This window comes from Heterocephalus glaber, unplaced genomic scaffold, assembly GCF_053883595.1.
Source record: "Heterocephalus glaber isolate CG9 unplaced genomic scaffold, H.glaber_assembly_v1.0 deba00001813, whole genome shotgun sequence".
NCBI lineage: Eukaryota > Metazoa > Chordata > Mammalia > Rodentia > Bathyergidae > Heterocephalus > Heterocephalus glaber.
Window position 1 is genome coordinate 1,847,599 of NW_028258484.1, and position 25,201 is coordinate 1,872,799.

Genomic DNA, 25,201 nt, shown 5'->3' on the forward strand with positions numbered 1-25,201 from the left:
CTTCCTGGGGTCTGCACTGCAGCTTCTACCTCACTCTCGCAGTGCCCAGGTCACCCTCTCACGGGCTACCTGCAGGGACTCTAACCTTGTCACATACTGCCTGGCCTCTCAGATCTCCTTTTGAAATCTGCATGAAATATATGAAATAATCAAGTTATAAAGAGAAAGGGTTTATTCTAGCTCAGTTTTGGAGGTACCACTCCATCATCAGTTGAGACCATTGTTTTGGGGCTATGTGAAGGGAACACATCATGGTGGGAGCACGTGGCAGAGCAAAAGTGTTTACCTCATTTTCAAGAACCAAAAAAAGGAAAGAAGGTGCTAGAATCCCATAGTCCCCTTCATGGGCATGACTCCAATAATCTAATGACTTTTTACTAGGCCTCCCTCATTTCTTAAAAGGCTCCATCACTTCCCAATAGCACTGTGTTGGGGACCAAGCCTTTAATACATGGGCCTTTAGGGAATATTCAAGATCTAAAGTTTAGCAAGCTTCACTCACCAACATCTTTAACAATGACAATCAAACTTCCACGAGTTCCAGAGTAGACAAACCATATTCAAACCACAGCAGTAATTGTCTAATATCCTGAACAGATTCTCCAGATTGTCTGTTCCTGAATTGCTGGGATGACTAGGTGACAGAGGGTCAGAAAGCCCTTGACTAGGCTCAGACACAAAGGACAGCTCAAGACCTGCACTTTTTCTGTCTCTCCCACTCCTTTGAAAAGCTCCAAATCACAAGACCAGGCGTCATCACAAGGTAGCAGTCTATCAGGTCTGGGAGTCAGCACAGACTCTCCTTGTCCACACTCTCATGACTGCCCTGAATCTATCTTAAAGAAGTACAGTATTTTCAGAGAGAAGCCCCCAAACTGACTAAAACACTAATCAGTTTCTGGCCCTTTGTGCTATCCTTGCAGTAAGTTTTATTATACTTTGGAAATCCAGACCACGCATTTCTTCCTGTGACTAACACTGGGCTCACACTTGCTGAGTAAATTGGGCCACAAGACTGGCAGACAATTAGAGTTGGACACAAAGACAGCATCTCAGGGAATGCTATCTGCTGGAAAAAGAGGGATCCATACCCAAAGATGTGAGGACAGCGGACAGTCATCTTTTCTCCACTGACCCCTGACCCCCACAGGTTGGTATGCCTCCTACTCCAATCAGATGACCAATGCAGACCTTTCAGGTTACGCATGCATGTATGCTTCCTGATACCTTCCTCCCAGATAGATATACCTTCCAATGTTTACAGGACTGAGCTATTTCCTCAAGCTGGATAAAAATGCTGCCACACAGCTGTGGCCACTCCATGCAGGCCACTCCTTTACCTATCAATTCCAGAGACTAATTTTGAGAAGCCCGTTCAAGATCACTATTGATAGAGCCCAGACAGGGACACCGCGAGTTCAAATGAGCCCACCATCCCTAAAGAAATGTAGGTTTCATTTTACTTAGGTCACAGAGGACACATCGGCAGGTCAGAAGCAGTCTCCCAAGGACATGTCAGCAGGTTACAGAGGACACATTAGCAAGCCACAAACTTGCCATTTTACCAACCCACCGCCTCAAACGCTGGCCAAAAAATGCTCTGGTGTAGCAATAAACCTGTTTGAACTGTTGAGTTCACATCCCTGCTTTCCCACTCAACTATAGAAGCATAAACTGTCACACCGAGAACTGCTGTCATTTTAGCCATATCATAGTCATCCACCATGTGACGATGTTTTAGTCAACTATGGGCCCCATATGTGATTGCCTAGCATCACTGTAGCCATCTACACAAGTTTGCCCAAGTACACTTTGATGCTTCCATGACAAAGTCACCCAACACATTTTTCCGCATGTGTCTCCATTGGTTAACAATGCAGAGGTATATTTTCTGTAACTGAGCACAAGTAAATATGAAGTATAAAACTACATAGCGAACAAGTTACAAAAATAGATATTTATTGTGTTTCAATGCTTGTATTATACAGTCACAATACATTTAAGTCTTTGTGTTAAATATAAATTAAATGAACACCAAAAAACTATAAACAAATTGGGAAAACTGCCAGAAAATCCTTCCAAGCCATGACTCATTAAAACTGTACAATGGGGGGCCGGGGATTTAGCTCAGTGGTTCCGGCACCTGCCTCACAAGTGCAACGTCTGGAGTTTGATCCCCGGTACCAGAAAACCAAAAACTGTACAATAGGATGATGTCGTTGGCAGCACAGCAGCCATGTGTAAATGTTGAAAACCACAATACAGGAGAAAGTGACTCAGAATGAAGCCATGGTGGGTTTCACTATCTACAATGAGTTGGTCAATGAGATGCCTCAGCAAAGGCACATCTTTTGTGTAGAGCCAAGGGTTGCATCATTAAGCCACAGGTTAACTCCATACCAGCACAGGGGAATGCACCCACAAGATGAGCCACACTGCCTGAGAATATGAATTTCAGAGGACCTAGTATTGAGAAGAACATCCACTTCACCTCCAAAAGCCTTTACAGAGCCCTAACTTAAAAGCAGATGACCAAAACCGACTGGATGGGACTATGTCCTCAATATTCACAAACAGCAAAACATACTCTTAAACAAGGAAACTTGCTGCATTTCAAAAGGAAAGGGTTCAGATGCTGATCCCAAGAGAGGACAAGTTACTGCAGCCCAAACACCGAGTCTTCAGTCAGTTCTGCGGCTGCATCTGAGGCACGTGAGCCCTGTGCTCCTGAGTCTTCCTCATGGAGCTGTGCTGTGCACGGTTTCCACTGCCTTCCTCATGCAGGTGGTTTGACAGCTATAGAATGTGCTAAGAACCACACATATGCTGAGCCCCACACAGGGCAGAGCCCAGCCTAGCAGTTTCCACCCCATACCAGGACCTGGCTGTATGCCTACAGTCCAGAACTTAGCAGCAGTCCCTCCTCTCTCAGGGCTGGAGGATGGCCTATGCACTGCCACCACCATTTCCCAGAAAGTGCACATGGAAACAAACCCAATGGCGTCAGTTACGAGACTCAGAGGCAGTGGGGCTGCGGACTGTGGACATGAGGTGTGACTTGTAGGTCTTGCTTAGGCCTGTCATCCAGAATTTCAGCAGCTTGACATTGTCCTCCTCGGCAGCACCCAGGACGCTCAGGAGCTTCTGTGTGTCTTCCTTGGGCCGACTGTCCACCTTGGTGAATTTAAAGAGGACCTTCACTTTGCTGCAGAAAACCAAAAACACACACTCAGGTTATACCCTAAGTACCAGAGCTCATGGGGCTGAAATGGATTCTACACTAACGGGGACGCTGCAGGCCCAGCTGGGATTCCCATACTCAAGAGGCGGAAGGAGCTCAGCACAGGAGCAGGTGCATGTGCACACCAAGGGTAAGCTCATCCTGTCAACACAGCAAGGAGAAAGACAGTGCTGTATACCTGCAGCTCCTATAACTTACGAGGCTGACGCAGGAGGACTGTTTGAGTACAGGAGTCTAAGGTCATTCTGGGTAACACAGTGAGACCCACTTCAAAAAAGAAAAAAGGGAATGGGTAGACCTGTCCTTCAATTCAAGGAAAAACAAATTACTGCTGAATACCATTGCATTAGTAGGGCATCTGATTAATTAAAATTTGATAAAAAAAATTACTAAAAGCAAGGCAGGAGAAAACAAAGTAATTTGCTAAAAAAAAAAAAAAAAAGGAAAAAAAAGAACCTGCTGGGGTTACGACTTGGTGGTGGAGCAATTTTCCAGCATATACAAGGCCCTGGGATCCATCCCAAGTACCACAAAGAAACAAAACAAAAAAAGACAATACATGTTATCTCATTTAGAATTTTAAAAGTTAACTAAGCAGTAAAGTAACAGAACTTCAGTTAAGAACCTTCTCAGCATACTGGGCATCCTTCCTTGCCCTCAACAGTTGCTAGAGACAGAAGCTGTCCCTACCTCACAGAGGAGGAGAGCTGGAGCAGGAGACACTGGTACTTCATCAAGATTGTGAAACAGAAGGGCTAGTGTCTGAACCGCCACTCAAAACCACTACTCTCACCAGCTCCCCACAGCCAAGCCTGGCCTTTTTCAGAACCAGTTCCTGCTTTTCCTCAGCAAATCTGCTGTCATGGGCAGCTCCATCCCCCATGGGCAGTCTCACAGCTGGTGCTTACTTCATCCACTCCTCCTTGAGGCAGACGAGGCACTGGTCCACCACATCCACAGACAGGTTCTGGTTGGTCAGGGCCGCTTCAATCTTATTCAGGATGGTGGGGCCAACTAGGGACAAGGCGGAGCCAAAGAGGCTTCAGTGCTGGGGTGAGGGGCAAGCCCTGCCTGCTCTGATAGAAGGCAGCCCCAGCAACAGCACCCACCTCGGTCTGCAGCCACTGGGCTCCCACTGGTCACCACAAACTCATACTTGCTGAGAGACTGGTCATCCTCACATCCAACTGGATGGAGGGCAGAGCGCGTGGCTGTGTGGACCTCCACGACAACTGCAAACTCTGTGGCAAGGCAAAATACAGCACTCTCGTTTCACCTCTAATAAGCCCACACCATCCTGCCACACCACAGTACTGTACATCAGCTGGGAGCCACCACCATGCAGAGGTCTCCTGAAAGAGATGCTCTTATGTTGAAAACTTTTGCCATGTTAAAACAGAGCTGTTGGACAGCTTTTGCCTCAGTTAAACCAAAAATTTTTATATTACAATATAAAATTATCATACATCCATCACGTCATACTAAGCAACATTATAATGGCAGTCTTGTCACCCCATTTTATAATTGTGAAACAGACTCTGAGAAGTTCAGTAATCCGGCCAAGGTCATATAGCTAGCGATATTAGGAATTTCAAGCCCATCTCTGGAATTCTGTAACACTACCCAGATTACAGGCCCTGCCCTGTGGGTCTCAGGTGCTGGCCTGGTGCTGAAGACCAGCTCAGAGCTGTGGTGGCCACACTCTGCCAGCTCTCCTGCAGCATGTAGGCCTGAGCATGGTCCCCTCCTAACTGACATGCACGGGAGCCACTGACCTGACTACAAGACCAGAATTACATCCAGGATGGCTCCTAAGCCTCCCCAAGCCAAGGACAAAGGGCTGACACTTCATGGTTCTGCCCATGAAGGAGCTACTATGAAGTAGGCCCCAACTATATTCACGAGTGGCACACACAAGGAGGGAAAACCTGGCAAGGACCAGAAGTGGGCAGGAGACCACCAAGAAAAGGCAGCCAGCAACACTCCTGGATCATGACCACACTGTTCTTGTCTCTAAGCCCAGCAAGACTTATAGTCTGAGGTAGACTCACCAGAAAGTGGATCTCCAGCTGCCTATTTCTATTGTCCTCCATGGACCCTCTACCCCCAGGACCATGACCTCCTACCCTCTGAGAACCACAGCCCCTGTGAGGCAACCCCACCCATTCTGAAGCAGAAAATGGAGGCCTAAAGCCACTAGGAAAATTGGTTCTACACATGGATCCTCCGGTCTCAAGGACAGCAGGCTCCATCCTAAAACCCATGACTGAGATCCAGTTTCACCTCTGGGCTGAGGTGTAGGACCCTCCCAGCCTGCCCTGCAGTGGGCAGCATGTACCTGAGGATAGCACATGGGCGGGGATCTGCACGTGCGGGCTGAGCCCCAGGAAGTTGCACCGGTAGGCCTCCTCATACTGGCTGCTGTACGGGATGATCCGGACGCAGCCTACAGGCAGCATGGTCTGTAGAGGACAGGCGGTTCAGAACCCACCATTGCAAGGAGCCTAACCCACATGCCCTCTTCAGCCCTTCCTCCTCAAGAACATCTCTCATCACAAGGCCCTAGCTCCTCTCCTAGCCACTGGTCACACACTAACTCATTCTGCCTCTTGCTTTGCAGTGTGAAATGGTATGTTACTCTGCCTTCTTGGATGTTTGTCTCTTCCCCTCTCTCAAAGAGCTGATAAGCTTTGTGAAATAGGGTCCTATTCCTTTCTATAGTCATAGGGCTACGTAGGCATGCACATACCTTCCAGGACTTAAAACGCCAGGCTGCTGCCCTGTGCACTACACCTACCACTCAGCACCTGCCCATCAAGAATAATGCCATGTAGAGGGCATGGGCCAGACCCATACCCATGGCTTCTTAGTGGACTAAAGGCTTGGGGAAGGACAGGTAGGGCAGCTGTCTATCAGGACACCATCACTGACTGCCACTTAGAGATGAGAAAAGCTGGGGATTTAGCTCAGTAGCACCACACCTGCCTTGAAAGCACAAGGTCCTGAGTTCAATCCCTGGTACTGGGGGAAAAAAAAACAGAGATGAGAAGACACTGGTCTTGGACTCCAACATGGACAGCTCACAGGCTCTCACTGAGTGCCAAGTGTGTCATGACATCTGCGCCTATCGTCAGGTACTACGCCCATGAAGTTGGCCCAGATAACAGGTGAGAAAGAGGCGCTCTTACCCTAAGAACTTCAAATGCTGACTGGACCAGGTCCACGTCTCTGGTTTTCCAGATCACCTGGTTCCCCATGAGAACGTGCCAGGCCAACATGCGGAATGATGGGGCACCCAGGACCTGAAACAACACACAGTGCTTTCTGCATATTAACAGAAGTCATTTCTCACTTCCTTCTGAAGGAAGTTACTTTCTTCATTTGGAAACTCTGTATGGCAAAGGAGTATAGGGTCAGAAAAGAAAGATACTTCTCAGCACACTGGGGCCACCTCCCTGAGGTTGACAGGGGACGAGGCAAGTCCCCAGATCTACAGTAAAGGCTGGATTCCAAAGCTCTTGCACCCTGAAGAGCTTTCCTGCTTTTAAATTTTGAAGTAACTTTTCCATCAGTTACCTTCTCTCTATAGACATGCTGTACTTTGCTGAGCCATTTGAAGTGAGCTGTAGATAGCACAATACAACAGTACCCATGTGCTCGCTTTGACAGCACATATACAACAGTACCCAAGAAGACCACAGGCTGCAACCCACAACCTGGTCCATGCCTCCAGCTGAAACATGACAGCCAGTCACACGGTGCACCTTGCTCCTAGTATGTCCTTTGCAACTGCAGTTCTTTTGTTCCTAGTAACAATTCAGGGTCAACATTGCTTTCACCTGTCAGGTCTTTACTCTCTAAATAGCTCCTCCTCCCTTTCCTCTTACTCCCAAGATGCTGACATTTTAGAAAAGGACAGTCTTATGCCTTCTAAGAACCCAAACATGGGGCCAGGGATTTAGCTCAGTGGTTCCGCCACCTGCCCCGCAAGCTCAAAGGCCAGAGTTTGATTCCTGGTACCAAAAAAATTTAAGAGAAGAACCCAAACATGATTCTGAAACAAAACCAAACAAAAAAAGAGGTGACGATCACACATCTTACCAAACTCCACCAACTTCAAAGTACCCTGATCCCTGGTGGAAATCAAGATTCCTTCTAACATTAACCCATGTAAACACTCAACAAAGCATTTCAGCCAAGATACTGTGGATGGAAAGAGCATTTTTTCCATCCAGAACCCCAGGGGGTCATCTGATATTAAATCATTCTTTTTGTTTTGTTTTGTTTTTTGGTACCGGGGATCAAACTCGGGTCCTTGCACTTGCAAGTCAGGCAGCGGAACAACTGAGCTAAATCCCCGGCCCTTATTAAATCATTCTTATTTGCTCCATTTGCCAAAACAGAAATAAAATCAATGTTCATTATAAAAATGAATACAGAAAATATTACAAAAGGGACAACTTGTCCTCATAATCAAGCAAGCCTGCCCTCCAATGTGACCCAACACATCACAGCTGTTCTGGTGTGTTAGACTACCTGTTATACACACACATCACATACACACCCATCACCTGGACCATACTCCTGGCCTGTTCTCTTGGACTTAACATTTCACAGTTTGGACATACCCTAACTGTTATGTTTGGACATTCAAGTTGTTGCTAGTTTTTGTTTTGTTTTGTTTTGTCTGTTTTGGTACTTGGGATTGAACTTGGGTCCTTGCGCTTGCGAGGCCGGTGGCGGAACCACTGAGCTAAATCCCCAGCTCTGTTCCTAGTTTTTTATAAAAAATAACCATTGCTTTCAACTGCAGAGTCTTGGGCCCACACAAACCAATAATAGTGCTATACAAACTCTTCAGAAGGTTCTAAAAAGTCAGACATGGTGGCACTTGCCTGTAATCTTAGCACTTGGGAGGATGAGGCAAGAGAATCGCCATGTGTTTGAGGCCAGCCTGGGCTAGTGAGTTCAAGGTCAGCCTTAACTATATAGTGAGACCATGTCTAAAAACAATAAAGAGGTTCTTCTAGAACATCAAGCTTAGGAGCCAGAGGAAGCTACCTATCCAGGCCTTTGTCTGAACACAGATCCTATGTTGTCACTAAAAGGGGAACACAAAGCCAGGAATGGTGGCAATGCCTATAATCCCAGCACTCTGGGAAGCTGAGACAACAGTTCAAGCCCAGTTTGGCCAACTTAGCAAGACCCTGTCTCAAAATAAAACATAACACAATAAAGGTAATCATTATGTTACTCCAAACATGTACTAATATAAAATGATTTGTTTTGTTTTGTTTGGTACCGGGGATCGAACTCAGGACCTTGCGCTTGCAAGGCAGGTGCCAGAACCATTGAGCTAAATCCCTGGCTGTTTCAGTTTTTTAAGACAAGGTCTCATTACATTGTTCAGGCTGTCCTCGAACTCACAGTGATCCTTCTGCCTCAGCCTCCTGAGTGGTAGGATTAAAGGTGTGTGTCACCATGCCCAGCTACAGAATAAATACTTTTTCAAAGGGGACAGGGCCAGGGATTTAGCTCAGTGGTTCCAGTGCCTGGCTCGCAAGCTCAAGGTCCCAAGTTCGATCCCAGGTACCAAAAAAAAAAGCGGGGGGATGGGGCTGTAATTCAATGGCAAGGTCCTGGGTTCAATCCCTCATACTGAATAAATAATAAACAAAATAAAAGGAATGCAGTGGTGCTGTAGCTATACACCCCAGATGCTCATGTATCTTCAGCCACACACTGAGAAGGTTCCTGGCCACTCCCTTGGAAGAAGCCAGGCCCACTCGGGTGTTCTCCTGGTTTCTGATGGGAGGGAGCTCCAGCTTCTGCAGCTTACCTGTCTCATGTGCCTCAGCGATTTGAACACAGACAGTTTCCGGGGCTGCCAGCTTCCACAGTCTGACCTTAAGGACAAATCTGTCAGACATTTGGTCAGCTCCCGCCCTTCTGCACCCTCCGGCAACACAGGGGCCTTGTCCTCCTCTTCAGCCTCAGAGTTGTCCCAGCTTTCTGATTCCTCTTCTAAGTCTACAGGAGAGATGATAAGGATTGTTACAGAACATCTCTCCCCCAGTGTGACAGACTTGTTCCTTGACCGCTGCAGGCCCAGGCATTTTGTGATTATGCCCAGCGTCACTGGTGCTTCTGCATGTCCCTGTGGCTACTCTCCTGGGAGCACTGAGAGGACAAAAAGGGATTCAGGGCTGTTTACATGGCCTGGGTATCACACTATGTTTTAGGATGACTTACTAAAAGTTGTCTCCTCATTGGTAGAAAACTCACAACACCGAGCAGAATGTTGCACTGAGTGTTTACTCAGTATGTGCTCTACTACACGCTCTCCCAGGGTTCCACACACTTAGCCCTCTGACTTGCTGAGGTCAACACTACCACCCCCATTTCACAGGTGAAAATAGAAAGATTTGTTTGAGAGTCTGCATAACAGTCTTCACACATAATTGCATTCGTGTGACAATTAAGACCTGAGGGGAGGGGTATGCAAAACAAAGCCAAGTCTGTGTGATTCCAAAGTGAGTGCCCAGCACAACCTAGACTACAGCAGAGCACCTGGCATCTCACACCCCTGAAACCTTCTGGAAAACTGACTTCTCTGTGCAAACACACCTCAAGAGCCTGGCCCTGCCACCTGCCCTGGCCTCGAAGTCTGTGACTGACACACGAATGAACGGTGCTAGGGCCACCGGACATGGGCATGTGAGGACAAATGTGAAGTTCTGTTTTCTGAGCATGCTGTGCTCTTGCTGAGACCTCACTCCTGACCTTCCCCACTTGGGAGACCTTGCTAAAGTGTAAGTGTGTGCAGGTCAAGTACCTGACCACAGATCACCTGAAAGGGCTCCAAAGGGTTAGAAGGCCCATTCTTTGCAAACTGAAGCACAAGATGCGTTGTTAGTAACAAACTGTGCCCAACACACATTCCAGGGTCCCTGGGAAGTGAGCCTGATACACAGGACTCTGTACCCCAGGTGTGGAGATTCTGACCACGAACCTGGGGAGGCAAGGAACTTGGGAGACTGGGGCACCATTGCCCTTGCTGGAAAACTTGGGCCCAATTGACACAGCACTATTTTTGTTCTGAGCAAGGAGTAAGAGACTTTCTCTAAGGACAAGCTCTGGCTATTACTGTAAGATATGGGCAGGAAAATCTTTAGTCAATTCTCTCTTGAGACACCCCTAATCTTAGACTCTGTAAATCTATCTGGGGAATGAACTATTTCAAGACACCATCAAGGAAAGTGAAACAAGAAAGCACAACAAAAACATAAAGAGCAATGGGCCAGCTTTTAGGAAGGCTCATCACAGTCTTCCTCAGAGCCACATCTCTCTACATCAGCAACTCCTGCCTGGAAGCCAGGAGCTGGGTGGCTCCCACAGTCACCTCAGGTAACCCCTGCCCCCAGAAGCACGCAGCCTCACCAGCAAGCTTCTCCATCTGCACCAAGGTGTCCTCTGTCGGCGCGCCCTCTAGGAGTTTCTCTGTCAGCCGGCTGCCACACGCCTTCAGGAGCCTACAGAACACAGCGCCCGGTAAGAAGACTTTTTGCCAAAGGGAAGCCTGGCAACTGTGAGTTTACAAGAAACATAGTCCTAAAAGAACAAGCTGGCCAGGCAGAGTGGCCCACATCTATGGCCCCAGTGACTTAGGAGGCTGAGGCAAAAGGACTGCTTGAGGCCACGAGTTCAAGGCCAGCCTGGGTGACATGGTGAAAACCTGTCTTACATAAACAAAATGAAAACATCCTAGCTGCCACCACAAGGACACAGCCTGATCTGGAATGTAGGTCATTCTTCAAGACATGACTGAGGTCCTTCATGAAAGGGCATGGGAAAAATAAGGGCATGGGAGCTAGTGAGAACTGCTTGTTCTGATCCCGGTTTAAAAGTCATCACTGAGCTTGAAGTGTGGCTCAGTGGTAGAACACTTGTCCTGCATGCACAAGGCCCTGGGCTCACCTTTGAGACCAAAGGGAACACTGAACATGTACTGTGCACTGGACAGAATAATGGTATTATGGTTATATTTATACTTGAAATGCCTGGGCTAGTGAGTTCAAGGCCAGCCTGAACTACATAGTGAGATTCTATCTCAAAAAAATTTTTTTTTAAATTAAATACAGAAAAGAGAGAGAAGAGAACACAGTAAAATGGTGATAACTGCTAAAGCTGGATGGAGGGTGGTAACTGGTTCACTGCACTGTTTGCTCTACTTTGGATCTGTCTGAAATCTCTAAAATAGAAGTGATTTCTACAATAAAGGAGCGCTGGGTGTGTGGCACATGCCAGTAATCTCAGCACTCGGGAGGCTGAGGGAGAAGGATTGGAGCCAGTCTGAGGCCTGCCTGGGCTACACAGCAAGTTCAAGGTCACCCTGAACTACATAGTAAGATCTTGTCTCAAAAAACCTAAATAAATAAATAAATAAATAAATAAATAAATGGCTCAATTTAACCAATGTCTACAGACAGACATGCGTCATTAGCATCCCATGACACTGTCAGGCAGCATCTTATCCAAGCACTGCTGGATATACACTCCACTGCTACCTAGGATATTGTTTTGTTTTGTTTGAGACACTGTCTCCTTCTAGTTCAGACTGGCCTTGGACTCGCTGCAATCCTCCTGCCTCAGTGTCTTGAGCACTGTGATTACAGGCATGTACCACCATACCCAACTTGACTAAGAAAGATGCCATTATGTGGCAAGTGACTACTTGTCAACACATCATATTGTACACTATTAAAAAAAAGTATACAGAGTCTGCCAAAAAAATGGATACACACTTCAGGAAAAGAAAAACTTGTATAAATATTTTAATACTAAACTTACTGAGAGATCATGAGATTAATAAAAGTTTCCTTAGGCCTCTACAGTCACAAGAGGTGTTCAAAGTGGTGGCCATTAGCTTCCAGACATTTAGTATTTTTCTTTTCCTGAAGTGGGTATATAGTTTTTTGGTGGACTCACATATACATATATAGTAATAACTCAGTTCATGAACGCTACTATTTGCAAATAATTCAGTTCGCAAACATAAGTGTTTGGCAAAACTTTGCTTTCATTCACAAACTCTGCAATGGGTCACCTTTCCCAGAATCAAGGAAGGAATTAAGTTCATGAACATAGGTACCACGGTATATATGTACATATATAATTTTCACTTGTCTACTTAAAAAAATTTATAAATACAGGAAAGACTGTATGACAGGTGGAGGAACAGATACTTTTCAGTTTGCATGATCTTAGGAGGTGAACTTGGGTCCACCTTAGGACTTCTTCCATGCCAGGACAGATGTATACTACAAGACATGGACTTTAAGCTGATCCCCACATGGGAACAAGCTGAGGGTTGGGGATTCTGGCCAGAAGATACCCTGTAGTGGGAGGACAGAAGAGTGCACAGCCAGAAACATACTAGCAGTTGCACAAGTCCACAAATGCACCGACACTCAAGTGCTAGAGGCTAATCCTCCCCAACAGGCAACAGCACACACTTCAACCAAACACCAAGTGCTGGAAGGGACAGCAGGTCCCTGCTGAGCTCAGGGCCATAAAACCTTGTAGATCCCACCCCTTGGACGGGGCACTCTGGAGGTGCCAGTTCCATTTTTCACTGCCCATAGCCAGCCCTGTTCACCCTGCTCCTCCAGTCAGGCCTCAGTTGACTACAGGCCTGGCCAAAAAACTCCTGTGACCTGAGCCAGAAGACCCAGCTAAGCCAATTCTGACTTCCTAACCCACAGCAGCTGTGAGATAAATGTTTTCATTGTTTTTTTAAGGAGCGGATTATTGGTCTTGGTACAGAAACATTTTTTTGCTAACAGTGGGAAGAAAGTTCCACCTAAATTTTTCTTCTCTCCACCAGGGGAAAGAGGCCCAGAGAACACCCATTGGCCAGTTCCACACTCACCAAGGGGCACACACAGGGCCCAGGCTCTCCCAGTAGGCAGCCCAGCAAACTCGGCAAGGACTTTCTCCCAAAACTAAGGATAATCCAACCAACACTAATGACTGTTCTCATTCTAACAGGGGCCAAAAGCCACAAGGCACTCATTACCAGGCAAAGGAGGTGTGCAAACAGGCCCACAGGTTGTCATCGCTGGTCAAGGAGGTGAGTGAGCGGGCTGCATTGCCATTCCTCTGGTGCAGGAAGGGCGTGAATGCCGTGTTCATCCTTTGAGCACGCTGGGGGCATCCAAACTGCTCTGCCTCAAACACCTGCAATGCCAAGGGGAGAGCAGCCTATAATAAAGCCAGCCACTGAGCCAGCCACTCCTTCCCCCAGATACTCTTACTCTGTCCTCTTGACATAGAACACAGAAAGCACCTAAAGTCTGACCATCACACACAGTCTGACTCTGTCCCCTTGCAAAAGGGAATTGGTAGAGATTTCTCCACTCACCTATTAGATACTTGGGCCACACAAGCACTGCAGCAGCCTTGAGTACTGATCTCCAGGTGCTCTGGCCTTCCCTTCTGCACACGAGTGCCATGTGACTACCTCTAGCAACCAGAGCAAAGGCAGGGCCCTCCACATTTCAACACGGGCCAAAAACAGGCCCTGTGGTCTGGAGACACTGCGATCTGAGGGCTCTCACCACTGCACTCTGTCCTATGCTGAGACAGCAGTATAGTGCAAGGCCTCTACTTGGGCGCCGGGGGGTGGGGGTGGGGGGGATGGGTCTGACCAAGACTAATGGGCAGTCTCTGACATGAAGGGCAGGGGAAGTAAAGACAGGAAGGAGGAAGCCAGTGACCTGATTGCAGCAAGGAAACCAGAGGTAAAGGAGACCCAGGACAGTGAATACAGGTGAGACAAGAAAAGCAGGCAGCTGGCCAGGATGCCCATCACAGGACCTCAGTTCTGAAGCCAAGAGGAAGGTTGGGCAGCACAGCAGCCGAAGGACCAACAGTAGCAAAGCTGTCTGGGTTACTGGCATCCACACCAGAGTAAGAAGAGACTCCAGTAGTCTCCGGTGCCTCCCTAAGATGTTACCTTGAGGGCCTTGCCCTGGAGCTCATCAATGATCCCTCGGATCTTCCCGAGCAGGAAGGGCCAGGAGTTGATGAGGTAAATCCGGTCCATCATGATGGCAATGATGCTGTACCAGCGCTGGAAGCCCCTGGCCAGGCTGTCTTTGATGAAGAAGGTGTGGCTGAACACAAAACCATGTTGCTCATCCCCAAAGAAAATGGGCCCCTCACGGCCAGGGCACACCTGGGAGGAAATCACAGTAACTCAAGAACAGTTCTCTCTTTGCTTCGGTGACACGAGGTCAAAGTTTCCCTTTCAGACTTTCTTTTTTCTCACTGCCTGGGATGGAACTCTGGGGCTTGTGCATGCTAAGCCAGGCAAGTTCCCCACCGAGTCACACCTCCAGGCCCTCCTCAGACCTCTGCTGGCACAAGTTAGCCAGCAATACTTATAGGGAGAGTGGGAGGACATAGATGAGAGCAGAAAGCTCTTGTGAGCAAACTCACTTTTTTTTTCTTTTCCTGGTGCTGGGAACAGACCTCCCACAGGGCCTTGTACATGCTAAGCATACACTCCATCACTGAACAATACCGCCCACAGTCCCAGCAAATTTTTTGTTGGAACCAGGGGCAGCAAACTTTCTAGAAGTAACATTTGTTACACGGAGTTCTAGGGCTGGTACACTAGGCTCCTTACTTTTTTTCATCTTGAGCCATAAATGACTGCTGACAAATACTTTTTCTATCCTACACTCAAATGTGCCAAGGTGCTTGTCTGAGAAGAATGAAGAACCAACAGATCAAAACAGCCACTACAAGTTCGATCCCTGGTACCAAAAACAAAACAAAACAAAAAACAACAACAGCCACTACAGTCAAATCTGCATTCTCTGTTCTTAGAGAGCCCTCAGTCCCTCCCTTGTGACATCTTTAATCTTAACACACACATGAAGTAGATATGACCATCTGCCTGCCAGGAGAGGCACAGCAGGAAATTAAGGAAGGGAATTATTGACAGTGGTCACAAAGCAACAGTGAGTCAGCAGCAAGGGCTCAGGGTGTGATGGAGTGCAGTGACAAGAAATATCCTAACTGTGTCATGAGTTCCTAAAAGAAACTAAAAGCCAAGACTCAAGTGTAACAGAAGCAGCCACAGTTTAGGAACAAATCGATTCACTCTTTAGGAGGTACTGACTGAGAGCAACATGTGGTGAACCCTGAGACATACAGTGATGACTGAGACAATACAAAAAGTGATGTTTGATACAGTGACTACATATGCTAGAAATCATTCATATCTCAGAAATGAATCCAACAAGAATAGGCAAAAAGTGGTGCTTAAAGTGAAAACCTAGGCTGGGTGTGGTAGTGCACACTCATAATCTCAGCACTTGGGAGGATGGCTGCATGTTCAAGCCTCGCCTAGTCTGCACTACATAGTGAGTTCAAGGCCACCCTGGACTCCATAGTAAGACCTTGTCTCAAAAAAAAGGGGCCGGGGATTTACCTCAGTGGTTCCAGCACCTGGCTCGAAAACACAAAGTCCTGAGTTCAATCCCCCATATCAAAAAAAAAAAAAAGAGAGAGTGAGAGAAAGGAAAAAAAGAAGGAAAGCTAGTAGCATCTATTTAGAAAACTAGAGTCTATCGTTACTTATCCCTTTAAGTTCAAGGCAACTAAGGCATGCCATACTCCAGACTGCAGTGACTGCCAGGCCTTCTGGGAGAAGTCAGCCTTTTGTCTCCTGGTCTATAACTGCAGCACTGAACCTGCACATAGCCCCAGGCTCACCTCGCAACTCAGGCTCCGGACACAGGCCTGGCGGACAATGCTGAAGAGCTGGGGGTGGTTGGGGTGCTGGTGACTGACGTACTTAATCGAGGTCTCTTTATCGTGGCTGATATAGCCTGGGTGCCCTGCAGCAAGTGACCGGCAGCCCTATCCACAAGAAGGAAATGAAGTTAATTAGGTTACAAACTGTTTTCCTTGTACTGACTCTGAGATTTGTACTCATCTGAGGACTTAAATGTTTCCTAAGTAGGAAAACCAGGTCCCAGGACCCAGGGTTCATAAGAGTTGCCAGAGGCCAGAAGGCATACTTACTGAGTGCTTATGCAGCAGATATTATGAAGAGTTTTGAATCCTTACCTTACTTAATTCAAAGTGCAACCCTAAGAGGTGATGCCAGGAAGACGCCCCATTTTATAGAAGATAAAACTGAGGTTGAGCTGGGAAGGAGCGAGTCCCAAGGACCAAAGCCATGCCATTCTTCTGACCAGTGCCACTAATTCCCCTCACCCAGGCTTTGGTCTTTGGTCCTGAATAACATGTGGCAGAGGCCATGACCAGAGTCAAAGGGTCCAGAGTGGGACACTGGCCTTCACAGTGTTGGTGTGCCAACCTGAGAAGGTAGCACTCAGACCATCTGCTTGGGGGAGTCGGGGCCACATCCTGCTTCAGTTCTGCCACACTAGTGCATCTCACAGAACACTGAGACCAGCCCCTCCCGAAAGACAGATTCAGGACTCCATGGCAACCTGGACCCCACCTAAGTGGCTCGGCTGAGCCCTCCCAGACTCCTCCTTCCCGGGCCCAAATGATCTCCCTACATTGTCTTTGGATCCCTTGCTGGTGTTTCTAGCAATTGCACATTGCCTACTTCTTAGTAGAACCAAACAAAAAGTCTGTGTCGGGAGCAATGCTACATAATTTTAGGGTAAAATCATTTGGTTAGCCTAGTTCTCCTGCCTACAGCCCAGCTATGGAATTCCGAGACATAATTCCATTTTGGCCTCCTGTCACAACTGAGACCTCAATGATCCAGGGATGCTGTGATTCTCCAGGACAAGATTACACCAGCTGTAGACATCCCGGGAGGAACAAAATCTTTATCTACTCAGTTCCTCATTGTTCTTGGATTGTTACATCTTGTTTACCCAGATGTACTGAACTCTCTGCAAGTCATTTGTTTCTCCCGATGTAAGTAAACTGGGGCTTTCGGCTTTGCCAACCAGAGCAGCACTGATCAGACCCAAAGCTCAGCTTCTTCTCAGTCTCATTTTTCTACCTTTCTCGTAACTCGCCTTGTGCTGCCATGGCTCACAGGAGACTAGGACTTACTGCAGAGGTTCTAGTAACGTCCCCTTTCCCTGTTCCCTACAGTCTGGAGTCTTGTTTGCCCTGGAACGGCAAGTAGAACCCTCAACCCAGATTTCAAGCCCAACCCAGAGCCACCACCGAGGTGGACTGTTCAACTCTTTCCCAGAGCTCAAAAACCAACGTAACAAAGAATGCCAGGACTCTTGTGAGAAAGAAACTCCTCTGGGGACATTGGACTGAAGGGATCCAAGCCAAGGATGGTTGCGGTGTACAAACACAAAGGTAAATGCCATACTGGGGTGACAACTACCCGCTGGAACAGAGCAGATCAAAAAGGCTAAAAACTGGGCTGGTGTTCGTGGCACATGACTGTAACCCCAGCTACTCAGGAGGCTGAGGTAGGAAGATCAAGAGTTCAAGGCCAGCCTGGGCAACTTACCAAGACTTGTTTCAGTAAGATTTCAAAAAAAACTGTAAATAAGTGCTAGGGAGGTAGGTCAGCCATATAGTGCTTGCCCAGCATGTACAAAATCCTGGGTTCTATCCCTGGTACTGGGGGAAAAAAAACCCACAAAAGCTAAAATTGAGACAAAGGGAAAGAACCAAAGGTATCCTTAGATAAGCACATTCAAGGGCCTACTGAGAACCTGAGTCTGGGTCGTCATCTGAAGGCCTCACCCAGTGCTCTCAGGACCCTAGGTCTCCTGCCCTTCTCACACCCCCCATCCCACCTCCAGTAGAGAACAAAATGTTCCCAAGATCCCAAAGACACTTGCCTCGCACATGTCCGACTTTTTGGGCCCCGGGCTGTTAGATTCAGCACTGGTCCCTTCAGCTGGGCTGTGGGCACGGACCCGACTGCTCATCTGGATGCCGCCCTCCTCCTCCTCGGCCTGCTCGCCCTGGCCAGGGCTGTCTCCGCTCCCAGCTCCCTGGGGCAGGGGTGCGTGAAGAACCTCTGTGCAGAACAGAGTTCGAGGGCCATGGAGCTCACAGAAGTGACAGAGGGCGACGATGGCATTCATGGTGCCTTGGAGGTAGGGAAGAGGCCTGTAGGGGCAGGGACACCATCAGCAGACTTGTACCTGCCACATCCCATAATCTCCCCATCGCCCCAAGAGCACTGGAACCACCTGATATCACTAACAAGTTTCCTGCACAGCACAAGCAAGTCACCTACCCAGCCAGCAGCTGTTCTGTGGAAGTGGCGGAAACAGGGTGAGCCTGGCAGGGATATGGAATCAAGGTAAGTCCCTTCCTCAAGCTTGGAGCTAGTGAAACAATTTAACATGTTCACAATGGGGCCCTATATGCATGTCTGTCCCATCAAGTGGCTTGTGGTTCAACCCACCCAATGAGAAAACCATGCATGTACCACTGAAGGTTCAAGCCAACAGTAACATGTTAAAGTCCGCAGTACCCAGTGCCATCAGAGGTGGAGGCTGGTGGTGAGTTATGAGGCAATTTATCCCTCCTCAAAGGAAGGCCAGCAGGTGAAGGGCCTCTGTTTAGGGCAAATCAGGGAAGGCTTTAAAGATGAGGGCATGGCCACATGTGGGTGGAGGCAACATCTGTAGACCACAGCAGGACAGGCAGAGTTAGGGGCCAGGGTACAGCTCAGTGGTACAATGCAGGCTTAGCATCCATCCTCAGAACCACCACAGAGGGAGGACAGCTACAGCCAGCATTCCTACCATCTCTGATGTGTGGACACTGTAGGCCACACTGGCTGGCTGGCGGGTCTGAAATACCAGGCTAGAGTGGCCCCAAACTCTGCAGACCACAGCCACATGTAGCAATTTAGACTTAAACTTACAGCAAAGCTCAGCTCCTCAGTCTTGACAACCAAGTTTTCAGTGCTCACAGAACACACGGTTCGTGGCCACCATCGGAGCAGTGCAGGTTATGGGACAATTCTGTAATCCATAGAAAGCTCCACTGGAACACTTTGCTCAGGACAATAGAAAACCATTCACATTTCTAAATGTGGGACAGTACAATGGGCAATGGCCAGGGCCCAAATGTTCTTCTCTTTTGGGGAGCTCCCCCTCCAGAATGTCCTCACCCCAGGCAGGCAGGCATGGAATAAGGCTTGGCCAGTCAAATGGCCTGCCTGGGATGTTTAACCTAGGAAAGCAAAGCAGGGAGATTCAGTGTAAATCTGCCCAACTGGCCAGGTATGGACAGACCCCTGGGAGTCCCACAGCAATGTCAGCTACACTATCAGAGATGGTGGGGCTGAGGGCGAAGGACTATGACATCCCGCATCTGGCTGTTTCTCATCAAGACTCAGCCCCCACTTGCCTGTCCCTGCTCAGAACCTCCCTAATCAGCCCACAGGGACAGGTAATCCTTCCTTTCCTCTTATTAGTCCCCTCCCTTTATCATCACCCCTTCCCCTGCTTTGAGTACCAATGAAGGTTCATCTAGTTAACTGCTGTATCCCAGCATTTACAACAGTTCCTGACACAGACGAGAGGCCAAATAAGCAGGTGCTGGGTAGATTTGGAGTTGCCCAAAGAGAGATGACACTTGTCACAAGAGTAAATGGATGTGTCCATGGACAGGAAAGATTCAAGAGCACAACCATGGAAAGACCAGAATCTGAAAGTCTAGTGGCACAGGAACCAAGAAGACTGAGTCTAAATAGAGGGCTCACAACAATGGGGTCAAGGACAATGATGGTTTACGAATACACAGTGGACTGGGGGGCATGGCTCCATGGCAAAGTACATGCCTAAAAACGAATGAGGCCCTGGGTTCCATCCCCAGCACTGCACTTAAACAAGTATTCACTGTGGAAGAGATGAAATGATTACAGATAGAATAAGGAGGTAGGGGAATGAAGAAGGGAAAGCAGGACCCAAAGTAAAGACAGAGGCAGTAACCCTGGAAAAGGAGGTCACATCTTCCTTTGAAGCAGAAATGGAAGAGAACTAAGGTTCCTTTCAGAATTGATACTAACCTTAAACTTAGCAGAATCACACCTTCACCAGACCGACTAGACGAGAGCATGCAAAGACCTGCCACACAAGTCACCCATGGCAACAGCAGTCATATGCGAAGACTTGACATTTTCTAGGGAAGGAAAAACAAAATCACAGGTAATTCTAAGAGCAGTGACTTCTGTAGCATGAAAAAACCATTCAAGCAGCTTATAGCCAACTTCAAATCAAAGCATCACAAAAATTCAGAGAATCACCCTTTGTTGTGGTTTAGATCTTATGGTCCTCAGACGATGGTGCTAATGGAAGGTGGTAAAATTTTTAGGAGGTAGGTTTAGTGGGAGGAAGTTAGGTCACTGGGGACGTACCCTTGAAGGGGATATTGGGACCTCTGCCCCTCTGCTTCCCAGATGCCATGGAGGCATGCAGCTCTGCTCCCTGACATGGTCCAACTGTGATGTTCTGCCTCATCCCAGGCCCAAAGCAACAGAGCCAAGCAACCAGGGACTGAAACCCTGAACCAAAATAAATCTTTCCTCCTAAGTTCATTATCTTAAGTATTTTGTCACAGTGATGGAAAACTAAGATATCTGTGGGGTTTTTTGTTTTTCCCAAAGTGGGAATTGAAGCGAGAAGCTCACTTATGCTAGGCAAGCACTCTACCACTGAGTTACATCCCCAGCCCTACACCTGTGGTCCTGAATAGCTTAGCCCTTTTGCTTTCTAAGCCATGGCTGACAAGCTGACATCACACCTGAAATTTTAGCTGAAGTCTTACATCTCTATTGCAATATTTGAAAAAAAGATCTCCCAACTTCCCCAAGAGGGATGTAATCATTATGCACTGCAAACATGTACTAATATAAAAATTAAAATTAAAAAAGAAAAAAAAAATCTTAAACATAAATATTTAAATACCTTTTGAAAATAGAAAAGTATTTTCTTTTCTTTCTTTTTTGAGACAGGGTCTCGCTGTATAGTTCAGGCTGGCTTTGAACCCACTATATAGCCCATGCTGGCCTCAAACTCACAGTCCCCCTCCTGCCTCAGCCTCACAAGTGCTGGGATTACAGACGTGCACCACCATGCCTGGCACTAGAAAGTATTTTAAAAACATGTAGTCCCCCTCCTTCTACTATTTGTTTGTTTGGGGGTTTTTTTGGTACTGGGGATCAAACTCGGGTCCTTCTGCTTGCGAGGCAGGCGGCAGAACCACTGAGCTAAATCCCCGGCCCTCCTTCTACTATTGATTGTAAGGAGGCTGTTCTGGCAACACACACAGCAAGCCAGGTCTAGAAGTTTCTCTTTCCCTTTTCTAATGGGAAGGGGAAACTACTGGCAATGCTGCTACTTCCCAGCATCTAGGATTAACATACTACTCTGCTATTACTAGTTTTGTTTTGATGAAAAATATTGTCCAACAAGAGTTCTGAACCTTTGGATCACACACACTACAGCCCCAGGCAGCCAGTGGGGAGGAACCCTAGATGACACTTTGCTTCGGAGTGATACAGACCTACAAACTGGGTCTGTACCCCTTAGCAGCCAGCCGGCATCACATGTTACTTAACCTCCCTGAATGCCACCACAATGCTGAGAAACACACTTCTCGGGGTTGGCACTACGCATCACATCTGAATTTTGGGCAGCATGACATCAGTTTTTCAGTCACTCTCCAATTCTAAGATGCATGCTCAACAAATTAATGTAGGTCTAAAAATCACCCTAACAACCTCTCCAGAATTCAAGGAACACACAGAAACCCCTCGCCATCATCAGACCTAAAGCAAGTATTTAAATTCCTCCAAGAGGTGAATACCTGTCCATGTCCCCCACTGGCTGAGCCACAGGCCTGGCCCTGGACAGTGATACCTGCATCAGCCTCCCACTCCCTGGTGCCCCTTGCCCCTGGGTCCTCTTCATCCTTACTTCCTATGCTTGTCTCATTGGACCATGGAGGATTAAAGACGCCACTAAACCATGTCTGTGGTGGTACATTCCTGTGAGGCTGAGGCAAGAGGATCACAAGTTTGAGTCCACCCTGGGAATTAGCAACTAATCAAGACTCTGTCTCAAAGTAAAAAATAAAGGGCTGGGGATGCAGCTCAGTCCAAAGGCCCTGGGTTCAATCCCCAGTACTACAAAAGTAAATATAAAAAGGCCACTAAGTTAGACCATGCTGTAAGTAAATACGGTTATTATAATGGATCTTATCCAGCAGTGAGCAAGCAGCTGCTAGCACTATATAATCTACACAGAAAGCCTAAGTCAGAGCTGGATCCCAACAAGGACTCGCTGGATGAAAACTTCTGCAGGGGATTTCTTCCAGTTCAGACTCACTTCCACTTCTACTGCATCTACTGATTCCACCTGGATTTCCAATTACAGAGCTCCCTGACATAAGACACCAGAAAGACAAACAGTTGTCATGTGCCACTGTTGCTCAATTACTTAATGACAACAGTGATAATCTAGTGCCTCCAGCACTAGACTGACTGTGGCCTTTTCTGCCATGACAAAGTTCCTCCAGTCACAGCTGGGCACTATGGGTTGTGGCAAGCACCCAAGAGCTGAAGAACCAGGACCTACTTCCAGCAAGCTCTTCCTTGCCCTCTGCTTCTCAAGGCTGCTGGTGACCATGAGGACCTCAATCCACAACAAGCCAAAGGGCTAAATATTGTTTCCAGGGCATAAAGATAAGTCTGACAATAGTATCCAAACCAAAGAGGAGCAAGGGCCTCTTCCTGCCCTGAATAGTGAGTTAGGCCTATCAGCTCATCAGAGGCCTTTCTGGAATGCCAGCCAGGGAGAAAAGGAAGGAAAACACACAGTCTCCCTCAAACTAGGTATGACACGGGGATTTAGCTCAGTGGTTCCGCCTCCTGCCCCGCAAGTGCAAGGACCCGAGTTCGATCCCCGGTACCAAAAAAAAAAAAAAAATCCTATCCAAACTACCTACGACAAAATCAGGCAGGATGGTGGGGGTAGGGGAGTGAGTGAGAGAGTACTCCTCTGGGCAATATTCAGTGACTGACCAGCAGCTTCAATCCAGGTTACCTCCCTCATCCCGGTAGTTTATGGATGTGTGCCTCACCGTTCCTCTCCATGTCAGGGTCCAGTGAAGCTACCCACTCAGCCCTAACCCTCCAATCACTCTCCCACCTCGGAACAACCCAAACTCAGCCCGATCCCCCTCCACCTATCCTCGAGCCAGATCTCTTCCCAGAGAACACCCGCTCATCCCAAACTACAAAGTAGCAGCCCCGCCCCTAACTGTACCAGGTAGGTCACGATTGCGGGCCCCAAACCCAAAAGGGCGCAGCGGGGGGCACCTCTGTCCCCGACCCCGCAGGGGGCATGTCAGCCCCGGTTGTAACAGTCGAAAGGCGCTGGATGAACCCAAAGCCGCAGCACTCACCAGTGATGCCCGCACCTCTAGCAGCCAGCGCCGAGCCCAAAGCGCGTGACTCGGCCGGACCGTACCATCAGCCCAATGCTGTCAGGGGTGCAGGAAACGCCCGAACGGCCCTGCACCTCGAGATATGCGAAGCCCTCCAAACCCCGCATTCAGGAACATGGACATGGTCCCAAAACTCTGAAGACTGGCGCAAAGTCCGGCACAACTGCCAAAAACCTCCCTCTTGGCCACCCCCTACTCCCCCCCCCGCCGAGAGTACAGAATGGTTCAAACCGCGCGTTCTGGGACTCCTGGAGGAAACCATTCCAAAGGCGAGGGGATGTCGAAATTTAAAAGCCGTTTTAAAAAGAATTTGTGGGAAAGTACAGCCAGTGTAACACGCTGTTAATACAGAAAAGAAACAAGATAGAGAATGAATTTCTAAGAGCCCTGTGTTTTCTAATGGATTCACCAATCATTTTAGTTAAATTGTAGACGGAGTGGAACGTGCTGGCAGGTGGTGGGGAGGAGGCGGTCAAGTGTTGCGAGTGAGCAGCTAGTTGCGTAACTGGAGATTGGCGGGGCAGGGCTGCGCATGTGCGTGTCTGGCTCCTCTTTCCGCTTACTCAACATAGTAGTACACCCAAAATTTCAAGAAGTTATAGAAAAGGATATTTTTAAGCCTATAGACCTGCTACTTAAAAATTAATTTAAAAGCCATTATTGCATGATGTAATCTGGGTCCTTTTGTGAAGAGCTCGAGAGACGAGGGTTAACTCTGGCGCCGCCAGCAGGTGTCTGGTGTGCGATGTGCAGTGCGCGGCGTGCGGTGCTCAGAGGAAGCTGGGACCGCCAGCCGTGGCCCTGCGAAACTTCGCAGAGGCCCTCGGTGCTGTGGTTCCATTAGGGTGTCCACAATGTGATTATCAGGCAGTGCTGGGGGAAAGCCTTAGCCATTTGGAATAGAAGTGGGTGGTGGGGTTTTTCAAACCACGGAGGTCACTTTCTTTGAATTCCATGTCATGTTGAAAAGAGACCGTGAGAAAAGAACGAAATTGCAACTTGTGTTTTCTACCTTCATTTACTGGCCTGGTGGAGATCATTGTTCTTACCAATCCAATTCTGCCTGATGCTGAATAGCACAAAGACTTGATTTACAGGCCAACTTACAAAACATTTTCTGAAGCAAAGATACATCCAAGGGTATAGTGATTTGGGATTCTCTTTTTCCTTTGCCATAAGTAATACAGATACTTGTATTTTATTGCTTGCAAAATGCTTCGAGAACCTTAGTGAAAAGGTGCAAGAAATGTTTACAAACACCTCATACCTAAAAGAAAAACGTTATTCCCAACCTTTGTCAAAGTGAGTTGAATTCACGTTGAAAATGACCACCCTGCAATTCTGAATACAAATCTGATTAGCAAATTTCCATATGAGCAAAAATCTTACAGAACTTCCCACAAACTCCCATTAGTGACTGTGACTGGTTTTGCTTAACAAGACTAATATGTTTTAAATGAA

General features: G+C 47.7%; 1 protein-coding gene across 3 annotated transcripts; it reads right to left on the bottom strand.

Moving 5' to 3' along the window:
• Positions 1-1,938: 1,938 nt before the first annotated feature.
• Flcn (folliculin) lies at positions 1,939-23,863 on the bottom strand. 3 transcript variants are annotated; one of them, XM_004868723.3, is made up of 13 exons: positions 23,699-23,863; positions 20,301-20,413; positions 18,112-18,385; positions 16,028-16,174; positions 14,259-14,480; positions 13,320-13,480; positions 10,682-10,773; positions 9,081-9,271; positions 6,430-6,543; positions 5,580-5,703; positions 4,351-4,482; positions 4,150-4,255; positions 1,939-3,205 (listed from the first exon to the last, which is right to left on the bottom strand). In XM_004868723.3, exons 2-13 carry the CDS (start codon positions 20,348-20,350, stop codon positions 3,004-3,006), a joined length of 1,815 nt encoding a protein of 604 aa, XP_004868780.2. In that variant the 5' UTR covers positions 20,351-20,413; positions 23,699-23,863; the 3' UTR covers positions 1,939-3,003. The 3 variants fall into 3 exon arrangements, with proteins under 3 accessions (XP_004868780.2, XP_021103168.2, XP_021103169.1); XM_021247509.2 differs by lacking the exon at positions 23,699-23,863 and adding an exon at positions 23,560-23,680; XM_021247510.2 differs by lacking the exon at positions 23,699-23,863 and adding an exon at positions 19,152-19,251.
• Positions 23,864-25,201: the final 1,338 nt, after the last annotated feature.